Source organism: Naegleria lovaniensis, assembly GCF_003324165.1.
Source record: "Naegleria lovaniensis strain ATCC 30569 chromosome Unknown tig006, whole genome shotgun sequence".
Classification (NCBI taxonomy): Eukaryota; Heterolobosea; class Eutetramitea; order Acrasida; family Naegleriidae; genus Naegleria; species Naegleria lovaniensis.
Genome location: NW_025407828.1, coordinates 113202 through 132966, shown reverse-complemented (window position 1 = coordinate 132966; position 19765 = coordinate 113202). Strand labels below are relative to the sequence as shown.

At 37.1% G+C, this 19765-nt stretch overlaps 10 protein-coding genes across 10 annotated transcripts; 6 read left to right on the top strand and 4 right to left on the bottom strand.

Annotated features, from left to right (window-relative positions):
* Positions 1-221: 221 nt before the first annotated feature.
* On the top strand, positions 222-2379 carry C9374_013296 (uncharacterized protein; the record flags this gene model as incomplete). Its single annotated transcript, XM_044689156.1, has 3 exons — positions 222-994; positions 1041-1536; positions 1594-2379. The coding sequence occupies 3 exons, from the start codon at positions 222-224 to the stop codon at positions 2377-2379; spliced, it is 2055 nt and encodes a 684-aa protein (XP_044553705.1).
* A 4-nt stretch (positions 2380-2383) lies between these two features.
* Positions 2384-6158, bottom strand: C9374_013295 (uncharacterized protein; the record flags this gene model as incomplete). The annotated part of the gene is made up of 4 exons (XM_044689155.1): positions 2384-4857; positions 4910-5698; positions 5758-5863; positions 5943-6158. 4 exons carry the CDS (start codon positions 6156-6158, stop codon positions 2384-2386), a joined length of 3585 nt encoding a protein of 1194 aa, XP_044553704.1.
* A 229-nt stretch (positions 6159-6387) lies between these two features.
* Positions 6388-8644, top strand: C9374_013294 (uncharacterized protein; the record flags this gene model as incomplete). Its single annotated transcript, XM_044689154.1, has 5 exons — positions 6388-7374; positions 7442-7737; positions 7823-7840; positions 8022-8203; positions 8301-8644. 5 exons carry the CDS (start codon positions 6388-6390, stop codon positions 8642-8644), a joined length of 1827 nt encoding a protein of 608 aa, XP_044553703.1.
* A 100-nt stretch (positions 8645-8744) lies between these two features.
* Positions 8745-9676, top strand: C9374_013293 (uncharacterized protein; the record flags this gene model as incomplete). Its single annotated transcript, XM_044689153.1, has 4 exons — positions 8745-8841; positions 8949-9497; positions 9550-9603; positions 9654-9676. 4 exons carry the CDS (start codon positions 8745-8747, stop codon positions 9674-9676), a joined length of 723 nt encoding a protein of 240 aa, XP_044553702.1.
* A 153-nt stretch (positions 9677-9829) lies between these two features.
* C9374_013292 (uncharacterized protein) lies at positions 9830-10667 on the bottom strand (the record flags this gene model as incomplete). Its single annotated transcript, XM_044689152.1, has 4 exons — positions 9830-10000; positions 10064-10237; positions 10333-10367; positions 10535-10667. 4 exons carry the CDS (start codon positions 10665-10667, stop codon positions 9830-9832), a joined length of 513 nt encoding a protein of 170 aa, XP_044553701.1.
* Positions 10668-10922: 255 nt separating this feature from the next.
* Positions 10923-11417, top strand: C9374_013291 (uncharacterized protein; the record flags this gene model as incomplete). The annotated part of the gene is made up of 1 exon (XM_044689151.1): positions 10923-11417. One exon carries the CDS (start codon positions 10923-10925, stop codon positions 11415-11417), a length of 495 nt encoding a protein of 164 aa, XP_044553700.1.
* A 49-nt stretch (positions 11418-11466) lies between these two features.
* On the bottom strand, positions 11467-13697 carry C9374_013290 (uncharacterized protein; the record flags this gene model as incomplete). The annotated part of the gene is made up of 2 exons (XM_044689150.1): positions 11467-13068; positions 13155-13697. The coding sequence occupies 2 exons, from the start codon at positions 13695-13697 to the stop codon at positions 11467-11469; spliced, it is 2145 nt and encodes a 714-aa protein (XP_044553699.1).
* A 783-nt stretch (positions 13698-14480) lies between these two features.
* C9374_013289 (uncharacterized protein) lies at positions 14481-15533 on the top strand (the record flags this gene model as incomplete). Its single annotated transcript, XM_044689149.1, has 2 exons — positions 14481-14894; positions 14982-15533. The coding sequence occupies 2 exons, from the start codon at positions 14481-14483 to the stop codon at positions 15531-15533; spliced, it is 966 nt and encodes a 321-aa protein (XP_044553698.1).
* Positions 15534-15778: 245 nt separating this feature from the next.
* On the bottom strand, positions 15779-17593 carry C9374_013288 (uncharacterized protein; the record flags this gene model as incomplete). Its single annotated transcript, XM_044689148.1, has 1 exon — positions 15779-17593. One exon carries the CDS (start codon positions 17591-17593, stop codon positions 15779-15781), a length of 1815 nt encoding a protein of 604 aa, XP_044553697.1.
* A 1236-nt stretch (positions 17594-18829) lies between these two features.
* On the top strand, positions 18830-19726 carry C9374_013287 (uncharacterized protein; the record flags this gene model as incomplete). Its single annotated transcript, XM_044689146.1, has 4 exons — positions 18830-18934; positions 18998-19011; positions 19058-19132; positions 19327-19726. The coding sequence occupies 4 exons, from the start codon at positions 18830-18832 to the stop codon at positions 19724-19726; spliced, it is 594 nt and encodes a 197-aa protein (XP_044553696.1).
* Positions 19727-19765: the final 39 nt, after the last annotated feature.

The following is a 19765-nucleotide window of genomic DNA, read 5'->3' as shown; positions in this document are numbered from 1 at the left end:
TTTTTTTAACGGGCAAGCCATCATTGAAGCCTCAATGAAACGACCTCACCTGTAATAACCATCATGACTCCCAAAATCGGGCTAGCCCGAAACTTGGTACTCGAGTAATGAGTGTATTTGTATTTCCATCCTTCGGATTTTTGAGCCAGATTCAGTCCAACAGCTTGAAACCTCCAAAAGTTTACGATTTGCAATTTTGAAAATAATAATCGATCAAAAAAATGCCTGGTAGCACCAAACCAACCAGTTCTGCTTCTCCTACAAAGAGAATGCCATCATCGAGCTCTGCATCCAAACCTCCTTCCGCAAAGGGAGAGAAAATGACAGCTAAACAAAGAAAATTATTAGAGCAAAAAAAGAAGGAAGAAGAAGAAAGAGCAAAGAAAGAGGAAGAGGAGAAGCGAAGAAAGGAAGAGGAGGAAGAACGAAAAAGACAAGAGGAGGAAGAGCGAAAGTTAATGGAGGAAAGAAGAAGAAGAGCAGAGGAAGAGCGTAAAAGATTGAACGAGGAGAAGGGAGCATTCGATTCCGAGGTGTTGCCATTTCACCAGGATAAGTTAAAATCTCTTCTTTCCGTTGCCAAGGAAGAGGATGAATGGAAGAAATTTGTCGAGTGTGATAATCTTCCTAAACTTCATGATGACGTAGATATGAACAATTTTGTGTCGTCATGGAGGGATATTAATGAAATGTCACGCAGCAAAGAGCTAAGAAATCTAACTGAAGATTTTGGTCTAATTAAGGACGGAGAAAAAGTATACCGTGAATTGGAATATCTTTTTGTGGAGTCCTTAGCTCGGTCAAACAAGAGTCTTCAGAACCATTGCCAAAAATATTTAACTGAAATCTCTGAATGTATCTTGGCAACTTTAGATGACGCTACTGCACACATTATGCAATATTTTGATAAATTTTTAAGCTCAGATCATGACCAATTTCAAAAAGTAGAGAGAGGAATACAATATGGCATCTGGACGAATATTTCAAAGAATTTGTAAGTACCATTTTCGTGCAGAAAGACTAAGACATTATCAAATCAGAATCCGTTATGTAGATTTTGACAAGATGAGAGTTAACGTGGAGCTGGCTATTAAGGGAATGGGATATCAAGAGATTGCTCTCAGAGTAGTGCATTTGTCTGAAGATATTTTTTCATCCACATCGCCGAATATTCAAGAAGTGACTGTGTTAGGGGGAATATATCTGATTGATTTCTTGCATATTCCTCCACTTGTTCATACGTGTGAGGATTGGAAAATTCGGCAAATCACAGAACTTTCACATCATATCAAACGAAAGCCGTATAATGTCACGAACAATGAGAATCAAGAGGTCGAAGGTCCCCCACCTGCTAAAGTCACAATACCAGCACCTCACGGTTGTTTAATCAGATCCGAAAAACCTCAAGTTGCATGGTGGAATGAGAAAGAGAAAATATGGTCTCGAGATGGCATCACAAATTCCACATACGAGCCAGAAACTGGCTTGATTTCCTTCATGACTACCCATTTGACTTGTCCCTTAGCAGTTGTATATGTAAGTAGCTAGATATTTCAGACCTGTTCAATTTGAGCACATTAAATGTTTCATTAGGAGAACAATCTTGATAAGAGCTTTCATAAATGGGCTCTATTTCCTGTACCACATATCGGGAAGGATATTTGCGTTTTTCAAGCAACTCCAAAAATACTCGAGGGCTCATCCTCTTTGGATGACATTGCAATATTAGTCCACAAAGATAAATGCAGATTAATCTCTCCCTCCAAACCAGAGTTAGAAAAACTCGCCGTCACATGGTCCAATCCTGCTAAATTGTTGTCTGATTTGGCCAAAGCAGGAATTAACTTGATATTTAGATATGAAGAAGATCCATCAAGCACCAGTAGTACTATCAAAAGTATGGAAATGGAGAAAAATGCATACGACGGAATATCTCTCGTGTGCTTGATAACTTCAGTGGCCAACTCGGTATGGAATTATCATCCGTCTGTAAAACGAGAAATTGGAGTCATGAAAGTTCACAAGTCTTTGATAGATCAATCAACCCTAAAGCCGTGTGAGGATATTGACGAGCTAGATTTAGTAGAAATAAGGTATGAAAATAAGTTCAATGCCGACTTGGACGCAAATTGGGACCTCCTCAAATACCAAAAAGAAAAGTGTGGATTTATTTCTAACGAACAACCTGTATCGACTGAAGAAGAAAATAGCATTGTCGATCTTGCCACTGTTTCGGGACTCTCCACACATCACAACTTGTTTTTGGCATTAGAGGAAAGAAACCAAGGCACTCAATTACGGCAGTTGCTTGAAGAGAGCAACGTTCTCACGATCAACAGCGTAAAAACCATTCTGAATTTGTCACGCCCACTTGTATAAACAATTAGAGATCTCTCTGCTCTGTAACCATTCGCTGGAATATTTCCATCTTATTGAAATCTGTTACATTTGGCATCAACCAAGATAAATCTTGGACAAGATGAGAGCTAGCCAAATTACATTTCACTGTGTGGCATGCAATCTCGAATGGGGTTAGCCCTTGACAATTTAATGCATCCAATTTTGCTCCGTAATCAACCAGTATTCGAGCAATAGTTGGAAGCAAGTCAATTTTGTAACACGCAATATGCAATGCAGTGTTTAAATCGTTGTTGACCATGTTTAGCAACTTGGGTTGCTTTGTCAGTAATGCATGATAGAAGGACGGATGTTCAATAGCAGTAATTAATGCACAATGAAGACAGGTATTACCTAACGAATCTGCAAAAAGTAATTGATTTTCGTTGATTTTCTTTTCTAAAATACCTTGCAACACAATTAAGGGTATGCTTGATGATCGCACCATTGTAGAGAACAAATCAACCTCAATATTTGCAATACAGTTATAGACCGCTGCATCAAGAGTAGAAATTGTAAACTTTTCATCCAAAGGCAATTTTTTCTGATAAATGTTTCTCAACATTTGTTTAGTCCTGCTTAGTTCCATCGGTTCAAGATCAACTTGTTTCGTGATTGCTTCTCGTGTTAGATGATTTTTGATAGTGACAGCCGTATATGTTTTGTTAAAAACTTCAGAGAAATAATCCAATTCAACAGCTAAATTCAGAACTACCTCCACCCTATCTACATCGCCTTGAGCAACGGCACTCAAAATCATGAAAAAGAGCTTATTAGCATCAAGTTGTAACATTTGATCCTTGAATAAAGTGTCATGCTTTGGCTTGCTGAAATAAGTAAAAAATAGTGTTAATATCTTCCTACACTCGTCATAGTCAGCATTGTTTGAACAAGTATGCTCTTTTCCGTGTTCGATAGCTGCCAAAATTTCATCAATTTCTTCTTCTCTGACTTGCCCATAAATATGCTGAGCAATATATTTAACAAATAATTGTCTGCTTGCGTTTTCGTAAATTACTTTTGCCGTAAGCAAATCCAGTAAATGCTTCATGCTTTCAACTCTATATGACTGCTGAAGCAGTATTAAGAATAAATTCTCAAGCTCTTTCGTATTTTGGAAAACGTTCCATCCATAGTATAAACAACAAAGCAGTTTTTGACCAATACCATTTGGATTGCCTTGGCCAATATGTAACAAGCTTTCACCACTTTGATTTGCTTTAAAGATCAAATACTCTTCCACGACTCGTGATCCTTCGATGTAGCTAGTATTGTTAGTTAAAATGAGTTTTTTGATAGGAATTGAAAGCTCATTAAGGGCCTTTTGTACAAGGTCCTTTTTTACAGCAATTGGAACTTGTTTTTGATATATCAAATGTAAAATGATGCTGTTGATATGAACGTAAAAGCCAGGTTTTTGTGTGAGTTGTTGAAGATGGTCCCATTTCAATTGAGCAACGTGCATCAGTTTAAGAGTTAATTCGTTATCCAAATCTGTTGATTCGTTTGCTGTTGCTGAGTTCTGAGTAAAAAGTAGATTCTCTAAAATGGGGTCTTCATCTTTTGGCTGTGGTACTGTGTAGGCAGTAGTATTTCTAATGTCCAAAACTAATGGTTTGTGTCCTTCAATTAATATGTTAATCTTATCAAAGGAACATTCATGCCTGTTATGCCATAAATCTCGAATACTTGTGGTGTTAATATCTGAGAGAGCATTGGAAACTGGAGCTAGCTTATCATAATCATTTGAACGTTGACTGAGTAGCATGTTAATGTCACGTAATTGAGGAAAGAAATTTTTTAAGAAAACTAATTCATGTCCAATAGATTTAAATCTAATTTCATAATTCCAAAAGCTAATAGTTTCTACTCTGTTGTCGACATATTTCAAAATCTGTTGTGTCAATTTCTTGGTATATTGTGAGGACAAGGTATGTGAATTGATTAACAGAGATGGTGCTCCAGTTCTTGAATGAGGTCTGCGAAGATGTCTATCGTTGGTCAACATCATGCTCAAATCTTCAATTTTGAAGTTCACAAAGTTCAGGCTAATCCGTTTGTCAGGCCTACATTCTGATTTTTTCAGTAAATCTTGTTCAGTTAAACCTTTTGGAACTGTTTTTCCATTTTCCACAATGATATGCAATAACAAGCTGTTAATTGGATACCATCCCACATTTCCAAATGTTATAGTTTTGAATAACACGATGGTCTCGGCGAAAAAATCGCTGAACAAAGAAGGTAGAACTTTTTTCAACTCAACTCTAAAAATACTGTTCAAATAGAAACAAAGTCTTGGAGTTGGATAGCTTGGAAAGCCTGTATTGAAAGCCGATAAAGAGGAATAATCAAATTCTGATGCTTCTGCCATTCCAATATGTTCATAGTGAGCACAGATCTTTGTTGGATCTGTTATTTCAAGGTTATTGTTTTCAAATTTCACACTAATCTCTTGATTATCTTAAAAATCGATCAACAATAAAATTAATAAAATTGTAGACAATAAACTTACCAGAATCCAAATTTTTAAATTGTTCAATTTTCTTGACGATTGAGGTACTTTCAGAAGAAGTTATCATTTTTCGATATTCTATTACTCTGCGCGATACAGACTGCAAAAGAGTCTCTTCATCAACGTCTAAACGTGCCTCTTGATCAGATTGTTCTGGTGTAAAACTTTCTTCGGTCGAAAGATCAGTATCAGTATCTTCCAGATCCTCGTAAACAGATGCATATCGATTTTTTACGTCTTGACTCTCCAGCCAGTAATGAAACATGCATTTCATGATCGCTCTATGTACTTCTGGATAGATCTCATACATGTTCTCTGAACAGTTAGTGTAGTTACATAAATATTGCTTTTTGGCATTGATAAAACAAAGAAGATATGCAAGCTTGGAAAAAATACCAGTATCATTCATGTTGACGGCGTTGTGATTTGAGACTGTTGACCGTAAAATTTTGTTTAGATCAAGGGTGTCTAAATTTTGCAACATGTATTGTTGCATTTTGCGGTTAAAGTACTTTGAAAGAGTTCTATACTTATGATAGGTCAGAATGGGTTGATCGAGTATACTAGTAGCTGTTATTCTTTGGTCTTGCAGTATCTTCTCTTGAGAGAAATAAATGTCATAACACTTGGGGTTGGCTGCTGGCTGGTTACTGAACGTTGGAATCATCAAAATGACTTTAAACTTGAGCTCATCGTCAAAGTTTTCTCTAATTAATTTGCAAAGAGAATCCACCTTTTCATCACTTGTTTCGAGGTCGGATTTTGGTGCGCTGACTTGGTGCTTTGTGTCTTTGGTTCATGCGTGTTAATGATTAGTATGAAAGAGTTCAATCACAAACAATACATACTTTGAGTCAAATCTTGCATAATCCACATTCTTGCAAGTGGAGTTTTGGTATCATTTTCAGCGGCATCATGATCAAAGTTTGCACTATATTTCAATTTTTTAGTGTTCTAATAATATTTTCATCACAAAGTAAGGAACGTCATGAGTCTCCAAACAGAGAATTGGTCTCCTTTTCATACCACTTACTTTAGGAATGGGTATTGTCCTCCGACTACCGGTAAGATTAGCCTGAGAAATAAACGCATCGTATTTGGTTCTGTCCCTATGCTTTGGACATAACAACTTTTTCTTCTTGTTGTAATACGACAAGTATTGTTCCGTAATTTGATTTTCCGATCCAATTCGATCATGAATAAAATCGAGCCACTCACTCCAACTGTTGAGATGAATTTGAAAAGGCATAATGATGAATATTTTTTTTGCAAAATGAAATGATACATCAAGAACATTCACTTTCAGGCTGGATGTTGTAATGTCAATGTTCCAGGCTTGTTCGATTATTACTGTAGCTCGAAATCAAGGCCGAGAATTTGTAAACGAAAGAAGAAGAATTCAAATAACAATAAATTCAACTCCGAGTCGTTTGAAAGCATTCTCAAACTCCTGATTCTCCGAGTCCAGAAACAAAAAAATGTCTCCACACAACAATCAATGGGCATGTCTATGGATCCTCTTGCTCGTTGCATCTCTCTGTCTGAATGCCCAGACAACATTCGGACATTCCCCAACATTGGCCGATGATTTATTACAAAATTCCATCTATGTTCGCATGGAGACTCAAAATTCAACCAACTTTATGGCAAGCACTTTTTTAACAGGTTCTTCTTCCATGTATCATGCCACACGTAGTATTTCTGTTGAATCTCTCCAAAAACACTATGAATCCAAAGGATGGAAGAGAGTGTCATCTTTCCCTGATCGAATTTCTTCCGCTCAACAAATGGTTCATTTAACCTTTGCATTGAAATCTCAAAATTTGGAATGGCTTTTACAAAAGGCCATGAGTGTGAGTGATCCTTCACATCCCGATCATGAAAATTATTTAAAATTGAGTGAAATTTCACAACTCACAAAACCCTCCTCACAACATGTGGAATTAGTCATGCACTATATTCGAACCATTCCTGGTGCTGTTGTGTTGCACGTGTCAAAACATGAGAATTTTATTTCATGTTTGTTACCAGTGTCATCGGTGAACAAGTATTTGAGAGCAAATATGCAACCATATATGCATCAAGAAAGTAGAACAGTCTTGTATCGATCCATGGATATTGGTTATTCATTACCTTCTGAAATTTCACAAATTGTTTCATTTGTCAGTGGAATTGTTCGATTTCCAAATATGAAACATTTTATGAAATCTAAGAGTTCTTTGAATACTGGTAGCAACATTCCAATTACTCCTCAAGTCATTTGGAAGAGATACAACATTACCATGCCAACCACGATTAATTCACAGAGTTCACAAGCTGTTGCCTCCTTCTTGGGTCAATATTTTAGTTATTCAGACTTGTCCCAATTTCAAGCATCATTTAATTTGGTGAGACAAAGCCCATCTACAATGGGACCTAACGATGAATCAAAACCAGGTGTAGAAGCATCATTGGATGTTCAATATGTAAGTATTTACAATTAATCATGTGTGTAACATTGTTAAAATCTTGACACATGATGAATTTTTCCAGATCATGGGAGTTGGCTACAAAATCAATACACTCATTGTCTCAACACCAGGTATTTCAAACATTACTCAACAAGAACCATTCATTGATTGGATTATTAAACAACAAGAAATTGGAGATTCTTCACCTTGGGTTCATTCTGTAAGCTATGGAGATGACGAAAACACAGTCACCAATGCCTTGGCTTCTCAATTAGATGTTGAGTTTATGAAATTTGCAGCAAGTGGAAGAACAGTAACTATTGCATCTGGAGATGATGGAGCACAATGTAATAACGATGGAACAAAATTCTCACCAACGTATGTATTTCATATAATGTTAATGGTAGCATTCTAAATCATGAAAAATATAATTCTACCATATATGGTATGCACACACATACAGATGGCCAAATACAAGTTGGTAAGTGTGAAATGTGTGCGCAGTGAGCTTTAAAATTTTATAACCTTATTCATAATAATCCAATGATGTGGTGGTGGCTAATTAATAATAATAATTTTCAAAACTCAATGATGTGTGAACATATTTGTGTGTCCCATTAATAATAACAATCGTTGATAATTTATTGAATAATAATAATTAGGTGGGTGACTTCTGTAGGTGCAACTCAACCCTCTGATCAATACTGGGAAGATAGTGTGTACTGGAGTGGTGGTGGCTTCAGTACTCTCTATCAAGCTCCAACATGGCAAAAAGATGCCATTTCACAATATTTGAGTAAGAGTGGAATTCCACCTTCTTCATTCTTTAACGTCCATGGAAGAGGTATGTGAAAACTTTCATTTCTCTTCAACATTCTTTACATTTTTCGTAATGCTTGTTCAAAACATGTATTCTCTATATTTTACAATAACTTTTTCAGCCTATCCTGATGTTGCTGCATTGGGAGTGAATTATCAAGTAGTTGTTGGAGGCATCATGCGTCCTGTAGGTGGTACCAGTGCTGCATGTCCATGTTTTGCAGGAATTGTGAGCTTGATGAATGATGCTCGTTTCAGTGTTGGAAAGAAACCTTTAGGATTTTTGAATATTTACTTGTATCAAACAATGGCACAAACACGTGGAGCTTTCTTTGACATTACTCATGGATACAATGCTGCTGCACCTTGTAATGTTGGATTCCCAGCAACAAGTGGATATGATGCAATCAGTGGTTGGGGTATTCCTAATTTTACCATTTTGAGACAAGTTGCATTGAAAAAGTAAACTGATAATATGATCACTCAGAGAAAAAGCGCTTCTTCTTTGAAAACCAATGATTCAAGATCTTGTATTCCTTTTTTTAATACATTTTGATTAGAAAAAAATGAAGCAGCGTAACTGTACCGTGATGACTCCGAATGAATTTCGAGGTTTGATTCGTTCGGGAGAGTTTCGAAACAACACGTCTGGTTATTGTGAAGGTATGAAACCAAGAGGTGAAATGTTTTTGATCAGTGAACATGATTATTTCTGAAATTATTATCAACAAATTCAATGGATGGTACAACATGTATCTTTTCAACAATAGGATATATTCAAGCAAATCTGGTGATTCTTCCCCAAAAATTTGCAGATGAATTTGAACAATTTTGTAAGCTAAATCATGCACCATGTCCTATTCTTGAAAAATTGCCACCTGGAGAAATTAAACCAAAATTACTAGTTCATGAGGAAAATGAGTGTGACATTCGGAAAGATATTCCAAAATATAGAGTTTATAAGAACGGAGTCTTATTTGAGGAAACGAGTGACATTAGCTCGTATTGGAGAGATGATTTGGTCACTTTTTTGATTGGATGTAGTTTTTCATTTGAAAAAGCGTTGCAACAGAATGGTATTGAAGTACGAAATATCACAGAACACAAAAATGTGTCCATGTATAACACCAATATTATTTGCAAAACGAGCAATGAATTTAAATATCTCAATAGAAAACCAATTCCAATGGTCGTTTCCATGAGACCCATTCCAAAAGATAAGGTGGATTTGGCAGTGAAAATTACAGAACAGTTCACAACCACCCATGGAGGTCCAGTTCATTGTGGTGACCCCAAAGAAATTGGTATTTCAGATTTGAGTAAGTAGTCAAAAGTTGGCACTTTAATCTGCATGCGAAGCTATTCATGAAGATCGAGTAGATTATGGAGAAAGTGTCACTGTTCACGAAGGAGAAATTCCCTGCTGTAAGTAGAAAGTTAAAATTTTGTTAAAATACACAAACCATCACCTATAGTTTGGGCCTGTAAGTTGTACTAATGTTGAACGTTTAGTATTTAATAATTTTATGGAATGTAAAAGGTGGTGTGACTAGTTCAATTGCAGCATTATCTATACAGGAGGCAGATCTTTGTATTACACATGCACCAGGAAATATGTTCATTTCTGATCTGAAAGAGCCAACAATTGTCCTTAATAAAAATTCTCAATAGAATCGTTCACTAATCTTCTGACTTTCTTTTTGTATCCTTCCTTGTCTTCTCTCCATTGCTTGGCAGCGTCCAAGTTTGCTGGTGATTCGTCGTTTGGATTACTCAACATGGAAATGACAGAAATCAAGATGGACTCTACAGAGTGAATTGGCTAGTTGACAATCAATTATGATAAGTTGTAAATAAAGATCAACAGTCAGTCTAGTGTACATACCAACCAACGTTCGCTGGCCTTTTCGTAACCCCATTCATCTTCTCCTGGTGGGTGAAGGATTGAAATACACACTTTACCATCTGAATAAATATTTGGATGCCAGATTGGAGTAGTGAATTGAAGCTTTGGAGGAGAGTTTGGATAATCTTCAGGGAATGTCATGATCGCACGGAACTATGCGTAATGAATTCAATTTCATAAAAGAATTGTGATTGATCAGTAACCATGTTTCTAACTATCGTTGATGATTATTCAAGAAGAAAGCTTACCATTCCTCCTTCGTAAAGTGTTTCCGGTGGGCCAACTAGATGATCCACAAAATTAATCAAAAGAATTACCGGAAAGATTATTAAATTCCGTAAATGAAAACGTAGGCCGAGTGGTCAATGGCCAATCATCAAAACAATAATAATACAACAAAACATCATCAAGTTCCAATCAATATGTAAACTGTTGTTCAATCATACATACTGATCAAAATATCCCATTCGTACAAATTATTTTCATCCTTCAAACCGGCGCTGAAGCCTTCCACTGGATTCTTTTGTAATTCTTTTAATTCCTTTGCCAAACGCAAAGCTGATTGACCTGATTGAGAAGACATGGTTTGTCGATGAAAGTGATGATTCTTACAATTGGTGATGAGTCAACAACAATTAAGCAATTTTTTTGTAAAAAGTTCTGCAAGTCGGTTCCGATCGCTTGCCGTCGTCTTTGTTGTTACCATTAGAAAGCAGAAAACACAAGCTTATGATCATGGCTTCAATCAGTTCTTGTTACAGCAGAACTCTTTCATCATCAAGAACGTTTTGTTCCGCTATTTGAAGTTCAACAAAAAATATTACCACCACACAACACAATGACCAAAGGCAACTCACAAAAAGCTGTGCATCCAAAATCCCGAAAAGCACTCGAGATGAAGAAACAAGGTCTTCATAAAATCAAAAAGAAGGAACAAAAACAAATACGAGAGAACAAAATGACTCCGACATGGAAACGATATAAATTCATTCATGATCAAATATTTGGAGAAGATATCCGAGTGAAGAAAACACATTGTTCTGAAGAAGAAATACATGAATTGATTGAGAAATATTTAAAACATGCAGATGATGAATTTGATAAAAAGCATCCCAAGTTAACTCCTAATTTACGGCTTCAAAAAGAAGCACATCGAGCTCTTTATACTTCTGGCTCAGGTCTCGAATTACCTGACTTGACCAATCCAGATGCTTTTGGAAAGTTTAGAATTTGGAACAAGGAAAAGGAAAGCATGATTGGAATTCCTTCAAAATCATTTAGGAAACCAACAGTTTCTACAGATGCATCATCATCGAATGAAATGCAAAAGTAATATTGATCAATCCACAACAACTACTGATTAAATATGAGAAATGATTTATTTATGCATCTGAACTTGAAGTTTGCCTTTTCTGATTAGTAGCATTTTCGTCAAATAATTTATAATTGGTTGCATTCTGAGGGGAAGCTCCTTTGTCTATACGATTGGATTTCTGATTCTGCCTCTTCTTGGAATAACCTGTGGAAGAACTTGTATACATTGGATAAGCATTTCGATTAACAGGATATGAATACAATTGTGTGTCACCTCCTGAACCGTTGCTTCCATAGTTATTGGAAGTGGATGCAGCCGAGGTCGAATACTTGTAAGGATTGTGTGTTGGAGGATAATAGTAATAGTAATACATGAAAGGTTGTTGAGGTTGCTGCTGCTGAGTACTTGTACCACTGGTTCGTCCATTCTCTTCGGTGCCACCATTATTATTATTGGAAGAGGGAGTTGTGCTATGATACACAGATGAACCATTCGAAGATCCATTCGATGCCACTTGTGAATATAACAAAGGTGTTCCATTTGCTCCATAACCTGCCGAAGCTGGATGTCCATACATGGCTGGTGAAGCTGGTGTGTAGTAATAGATGGCTTCCTCTCCTCCAGATGGACCACTACCACTTGCCTTTCCACTCGTGGATTGACCAGTCGTAGTTGGTGTATATCCGTAAAAAGTGGAAGGATCTCCATAACCCCAAGCAGTGTTCGTAGCCGTGGTTCCCATACTCGACGAGTTGCTGCTTGAAGTTGGTAGCTGAGGAGCATAATAATATCCAGTGGCTACTCCACGTTGATATTGTTGAAGGTATGGATTTGTGAATCGGTAATGAGACGGTGTCGAGTGTCGTCGTTGTCTGGGTCCACTATAATATTGAGAGTAATAATAGTTGGAGGATGGAATTGGGTGAGAATAACTGGATTTCCTTGAATAGGCACCTCCTCCACGTGTGGCGTTTGTATAGGATTCGTTTCCATTCTGTTGCTGTTGCTGTAATTTAGTATCATCATCGGCATATCTCACCACGAGAGGAGTGATCGCTCCCTCAATCAGGAAACTACTTTGCTTAAAGATGGAATCGACAATGGAAATTTGTTCCTGAGAGAGGACACGAGGCTGTGGGTGTTGCTGAGAAGAGTCTGCATGCAGTTCGGAGCTTGCCGTTGCATTCGTCGAAGTGTTTGACGAGTATGTGTGTTCTTTAAATTGAGACCAAATCTTCTCTTGAAGAGGTTGAATGATTTCATTTCTGAACGCATCGACACATTGTTGAGCGGATTCAGCATGAACAAATTTAACAAATCCACATCCTTTCGATGTGTGAATGGTGGTTCTTAATACCACAGTGTCTTGAATTTCTCCGAATGGTTCAAATACTCGAGAGAGTTCTTCTTCAGTGACACTTTTTGGAATATTTCGAATGAAAAGTTTGTTCTCAGGATGAGGTTGACCAAAATCAAACTTTTCATTAAGGGTACTGAGAAAGGTTGAAGAATGCGCCATCACTCCTTCATTACCTCCACCGCTGCTACTACCACTACTACCCGTACCGTTGGAAGATGAATCATTACTTGGAGTATTCTCAAACTCGGAACTAAATGATTCATATTGTTGCTCAGTGAAGGCATATTTCACTCGCATGGGTGTATTGAGCTATATGGGTGTTGATGGGAGAACACACATGCATAGAATATTATTAATTCTGTGAATGAATAAGTAGTAGAAACATTATTACTTACTGGAGGTAACTTAAATCTCTGATTCAATTCCTTAATACACAAATCAGCTCCTTCCCGATCACGGAAACTCACAAAGGCACATCCTCTGGATTTCTGAGTGAATCGATCTCGAATCACTACAATCTCTGCCACCTGTCCGAATTGTGTAAACAAGGGATACAAATTTTCCTCAGAGTACGAATAGGGAATTTGACCAACGAATAATTTAACTGTATTTAAATCCAATCGAGGAGGTTCTCTCTCTACATTGGTATTCTGTTGTTGGATTGTAGAGTCGTTGCTGTTTTCAACAGTGTTGGTTGAGTCTTCAGTAATTTCTTCTTCTGGATATTCCTCAACACTGGATTCACCTTCTCCAATATCGGAAGAACTGGATGAGGTTGTTGATGAAGCATATTCTACAGAAGGAGGTTCAGCTTGCTGCAATTCAGTGGGAGGGCTGTTGCCTTTTAAGTTTGTTTCCGATTGGCTCGGATTTTGGCTCACAGTCGAAGTCGATTGTGTCGTCGTGGTGGTGGTAGTACCAGTATTTGAAACAGTCATTGGAGAGCACTTCACAACGAATGAAAGAGAGAAAGTAGGTTCAATAACAATGTGTTACGAGTGGAATGGTTGAAAGTAACAATTGTTGATCACAATACGACGATAGTACAATACTTCAAACACAAAGGAATAACCCACAAAAAACAAGTAGTAAAGTCAATCTCAGCGAATATACTGCTACTAGTTTTGAAATCTCCAAACTTGAGTGTTTTTTTCAATATGTAAAGATCAAGGCTTGTTCATCTTCCACCATTCTCATAGGAACGCACAGAATCGCAACATTCTGAGGCTAATGTTGAAAATTGGAGAAGAGAATTTGAAGATGTGTTGTCTATTTATTGATTATATCTGTGCTTGTGTTGACCCTAATTGGGATATTTATCGAGGTTGGGATATTGCTGTAATCGAGAACCATAAATATTCGGAAAACTGACATTGCTGGAATGCTTTGCAAGTTGACTAAATACCCATAACCCATTAAGAACTATAAAAGGATGACCTATAGGTGCTTATCAAATTGTACAGTATTTTGCGTACCAGTTGTAAAGAACGGAGTCGCACAAACCCCAAAAGCTTTACAAAATTTTAAAAGAAATTATTATTCCTAGTTCTAATACTTCCTTCTCACACAACTGCATACAAGTTGTGTTGGCTTTCCTTTAAGATTAGATTCTGTTTCATTCGAGAGAGTGTTTGTGAACCAAGGTTCCGAAACCCCGTAAATGGAGTTGGCCCACTAACCTGAGTACGGACCTCATCAAATTTTTTTTGGCGCAACAAAAAATGTCCTCTTATCGTTCCCTTCCTCAGATGCAACGCCTCCTTGTTGTTGCTTTGATTCTGTGTGGTTTAGCCGCAATAGCAACAAATGCCAGCACGATCAATATTCTCAGAGGTAAACCCCAACAACAACAACAACCAATAGGTTCTACATCCGGTAATCAGACTCGTCCAGGAACTTTTGAACGAATTCTCATCGTTAATTTTGAAAATCAGCCTCTCCAACTCACTCTTTTACATGAATACTTTAATTATGTGGCATATAAAGTCGGATCCTTGTTGGGTCAATATTATGCGATTACTCATCCCTCACAACCAAATTATTTATGCCAAATAGCAGGAGATTATTTCGGACATAATTCAGATAGTAACGTGAATGTGAATGCCACCACTTTGGTCGATTTGTTGGAAGCAAAGGTTTGTAGTTATGGTGTTGTTGAATCGTTCATGATTTACATTGTTTTTAAAAATGTGTGATGGTAATTGATTGTATTCATATTCCAGGGATTGACCTGGAAGTCCTATCAAGAAGATTATCCAAAAGCAAACTCTGGTACTGGATCATGTTATGTTGACGCGAATTATCAAAAATTGTACTACAGAAAACACAATCCTTTCATGACTTTTGACAACATTAGAAATAACCCAAATAGATGTCGAAATATTGTGTCTGCAGAGCAGTTGGATATTGACATTGCTTCTGGAAAGCTTCCAAACGTGATGTATTACACTCCAAATATTGATAATGACGGTCATAATACTGGATTGAATTATGCCAACGATTGGTTTGCCAAGTGGTTGCCATCAAAATTGAACAATCCAAATTTCATGAGAGGAACTTTGATTTTTGTCACATTTGATGAAGATGACTACTTGTTCGAAAATCATATTTATGCTGTTGTCATTGGTGACATGGTAAAGACTGGTATTGAAGATAGAAATACTTATAATCACTACTCATTGTTGAGAACTATCGAAGAGAACTTCCAATTAGGAACCCTTGGAAGAAATGATGCTACAGCCAATTCTTTCACTTCATGCTTCAAGAATCAATAAAGTAGCTCAATATTTATTTTTATAATAGGATTAGTTCACTCAGAATGAAATATTTTCAAGTGGAGAGTGGCATGTATTTTAACCATTTCGAAAAGAATGTTCTGGAATTCTTTGAAAAGCTGTCACACGAAATGGGTTTATTGAGATATGAAAATTGTTCGTGAAAATATTCTACAAAATTGGTCTTCTTTTGAATCCGCAAAGACATTTGGTGCTGCTGATAAACACTCTACCAAAAAGGAGATTTAAATCAAAATTGCACCAAACCAAACCAAAATAAAGGATAGCAACTCGAGTGCCACCAAAATAAATGATACTTGATCATGCTGACCGTTACCGCTACTTGGAAGTCCATTCTTCTTTCCACTCTTGACAATGTCCAAAACTCTGTAAGTGAGAGATTGAACACCACTAGCCTTAGTGTCTGTCAATGCTCTTAGATTATTTCTGTTGGAGTACGAACTTTCAATCGTCAAGAAACATCTCTCTACATCATCACGAATGGCAAAAGGAAGTCCAAAATCAAATCCATAGGAGGTATTTGCTGAGAAGGCAACTTGAGCATTGATTCCTCCTGCTCTGACAGCCTGTCCCATCACGAAAATATTATCAGAGAAATCAGCACGAGTAGAATTTCTACAGTCAACCACTGCGGGAATAGCTTGCAATGAAGCAAAGCAACACATAATAACATTGTAAGGAATAACTGTTTGGCCATTAAGCACTGGAATTCCTGGAGCTTCAACTCGAACGAAAATAGTGTCTGTTGGAGAGAATTGAGTTTGAGGTTTTGTGAAACTAGCGTCACCAAATGTTTGAGCACTTGTGCTAAATATTAATTCTTCTTGAATTGGTGGATATGGTACGAGATATTGCAACGTGTAGGCAATACTGTAAGTGTTTTGTGCCACGGTTCGGAATGAAAGAGTGTAGTCTCCGTAAAAGTTGGTTTCACCCGAAATGACATTTGACTGCATGACGATTTGGTAAAAGTAGGATCCATTCACAACTCCAGTGAAGAGAGCATCAGTGACTGTGAAAACACGAGGACCAGTCACGAACCATGAAGTAATATTCTGTGAAACGGTAGTCCAGACTTCCATTCTAATTTCCAATCGGTTCAAGTCATTGACAAAGATTCTCTTTGGTTTCATGAAAATGTTTGGTTGTTCAGTTCCAAAGTTGATTCTTGTAATGGCAAGTGTTAAGGTCAAGATGTAACGTTGTGTGAAGATCACTTCGTAGCACGATTTTTGAACAGTGGTAGATCCTGGTACTTGTGTCAAGTGAACCATATAGTCAGCAAACATGACTGCAACCAAGTCAACAACACCTCCATTAGAGACCCATTGAACGTTTGGATTGGCAATGAAATCATTGAGTGAAAGACGTAATCGATAAGTGTTGTACCATGAAGTAGAAGCGGCCAATGCAAATCCATCTCGAATCAAGTCATTGCTCAAACAAGTGTATTTCGAAGACAAACCAATATTAAAGTTGACCGAGTTGCCTGTGTCAGTAGTGTTGAAGACACCTCCCAATTTAAACATGGTAATACTGAGTGTGACAATAAGGGTGGATGCATCAACAGATGCGTCAAACACTGGACGTGGAGCACCAATAACGTCTCTGTTGAAAGCAGTGAAAGTGACCACAGCTTGAGAGGCAGGACTGGTTACGCCCAATACAGGATCGTAGGCATTGAGAGTGTAGGATGGAATTTGCAAGTTATTGGCATGAACGAAACGAACATATCCCAAATTGACTTGATTCTGTGTGAATTGTGTGACTGGAGTGTATGTATTGTTTCCGTTATTGACTTGGAATTGACCGTTAGCAATGGAGAGAACATTGTATATAATTCGAGGAGGACTTGGAACTCCATTCAATGTGGATTGTAATTCACTGCTCGTAATAGTCACAGCATCACCGTTGAAAAGAGTAATTCGATTCACCGTAATGACAAGCTGAGTCGATTGTGCGTTCGTGAATGAAAGCATCAGCAGGGTAAATAGAAGGCATGTGATTGCCACCCATCCAAGGTGCTTTTGCAAGACCATTTTCAACTTTGAGTAGAAGAATATTATTATTGCTGTTGTGTGAGCAAGAGGGGGTAGTTGCAAAAAGGTAGTATAAGTTCGGCAGTTGGTTGAGAGTTCTGTTAACTTTTTTTGATAGAACCGGCTAGAGTTTTGGAGTATCAGGTAAAATAAATACTAGAGGTCGTGTGCCCTTGATGGTCTCAGGAATGAACGGTTTGGAATGTAATTATAAATAATGAAATGGTCTCTGGTTCGAAGTTTGCTAAATTCGTAAATTGGAAATTTTTGAACTCGTTTTTAAAAGTAATCCTCAATATTTGGAAAAAGCAAAACAAACGAATATTCCTCATAACCAGAATGAATCCATTCATAATATTCTGATCTACAGAACTGTATGCAGATCGCGGTTTTTGGGTGGAATCAAAATGGGCACGTAAACAGATCATCAAAAAGGAATATTGAGAAGTTTTACATTATAATCACATCAATCATTCGTTCTCTACAAGATCACCACTGTTTACATATTCAATGAAATAATAACAATAAGAAAAAGAGTCTTGTTGAGAGTCCTGGACCAAGCCTTTCCTCCTCCGATGATTGGTGTATTCAAACATCAGTTGTTACCATTTTTTGTTTGACAACTTTAAAATTATAATCTCCAGGAAGAAATAAGCAGAAAGTGTCCCGTTTGTAATTATGGAATTGTAAGCAAAGCTGGTTGGTCAAAGACTTGCAACATTCCCAATGTTTAAGCTTGTCAAGTTTGCAATTAACTTGAAATGGATGTGTTGCTTGAGCTGGTTTCTTCTTAGAGACTTCGGGAAACAACCTCAGTTGCAACCTTCAATTTGTTGTCGTTGCATGTAAGTTCACTCCCTGACTCGTTTTCAAGAGTTCTCACATTAATCCTTGCCAGAGGAAGAAGATCCCATGGTTTGGTATCATCCTATCTGGAATGGTTAAGCCGCTTAGAATAGTGTGCGTCACCCAATGTTCAAAATAGATTTTTTCCATAGATTCCAAATGAATTCCAATGGCGATGTTTCAAAAATGTTTCATTATTTTGAAAACAATAATTCATTAAAAAATACTTGCGTGTGTTCATCGGAACCTACTGTGTTGGCTATTATTCGAACAACGTGTTGCTGTTTTGCAGAGTAGAATTAAATCCGTGAACACTTTGTTTTTCTTTTGATTCCGAAAAAAAGACTTTTTCCCATCAACTGCTGCTGAAATCATCTATTTAAGAAAATAATGGATTCTGATTACGACGTTATTTGTAAATTATTGGTCATTGGTGATAGCTCCGTTGGAAAGAGTTGTATGCTGTTGAGGTATAGTGATGATAGGTTTTTAGAGGTGAGTATGATGGATGATGGTATAATTTTAATAATACCATCATGATGATGATTGAGTCATTAGAATCATATGGCCACGTAAGTGATAACTTGTAACAGTCATGTAAAGTAACAATGGTTGCAGTATTGGTGTGGATTTCAAACTGAAAAAAGAGACTGTCGGAAACTACAAGGCAAAAATTCAAATTTGGGATACAGGGTATGTGTTGATAACGATGAAATCATGATGATGATGCTCATAATACCTTTCACGATAAATTAGTAAGCATATTGTATTATAGAGTAGCATAGGAGGATAATTAGTGGAATCAATTACTTGAATCAATCAAACAATATTTATTAACTGACATTAAATTTGGCTCATTCAACAACAGCTGGCCAGGAAAGATTCAGATCAATCACTGCTGGATACTACAAAGGAGCACAGGGAGTTTTAATTGTATATGATGTCACAAATCGAGAATCTTTCGAACATGTAAAGAGCTGGTATGATGAAGTGAAGCAAAACACGCAAGAAGGCGTTTGTATTATTATGTGCGGAAATAAGGCTGACATTGAAAAAGATAGAGTTGTTCCAACTGCAGAAGGAGAAAAACTTGCAAATCAACTTGGTATTGCATTCTTTGAAACATCAGCGAAAACAAGTGATAATATACACATTGCATTTCGAAAACTGATAGAAAGCTGTATAAAAAAACAGGCGTTGGGAAAGAAAAATCTCTCAAGCAGCCCAAATACTACTGCCCTCAATGACAATGAAAAGAAGCCAACAGAGCACGGATGCTGTGGATAAATTTGGATCATTCATCAACCACAATTTCTTCGTTTCAAC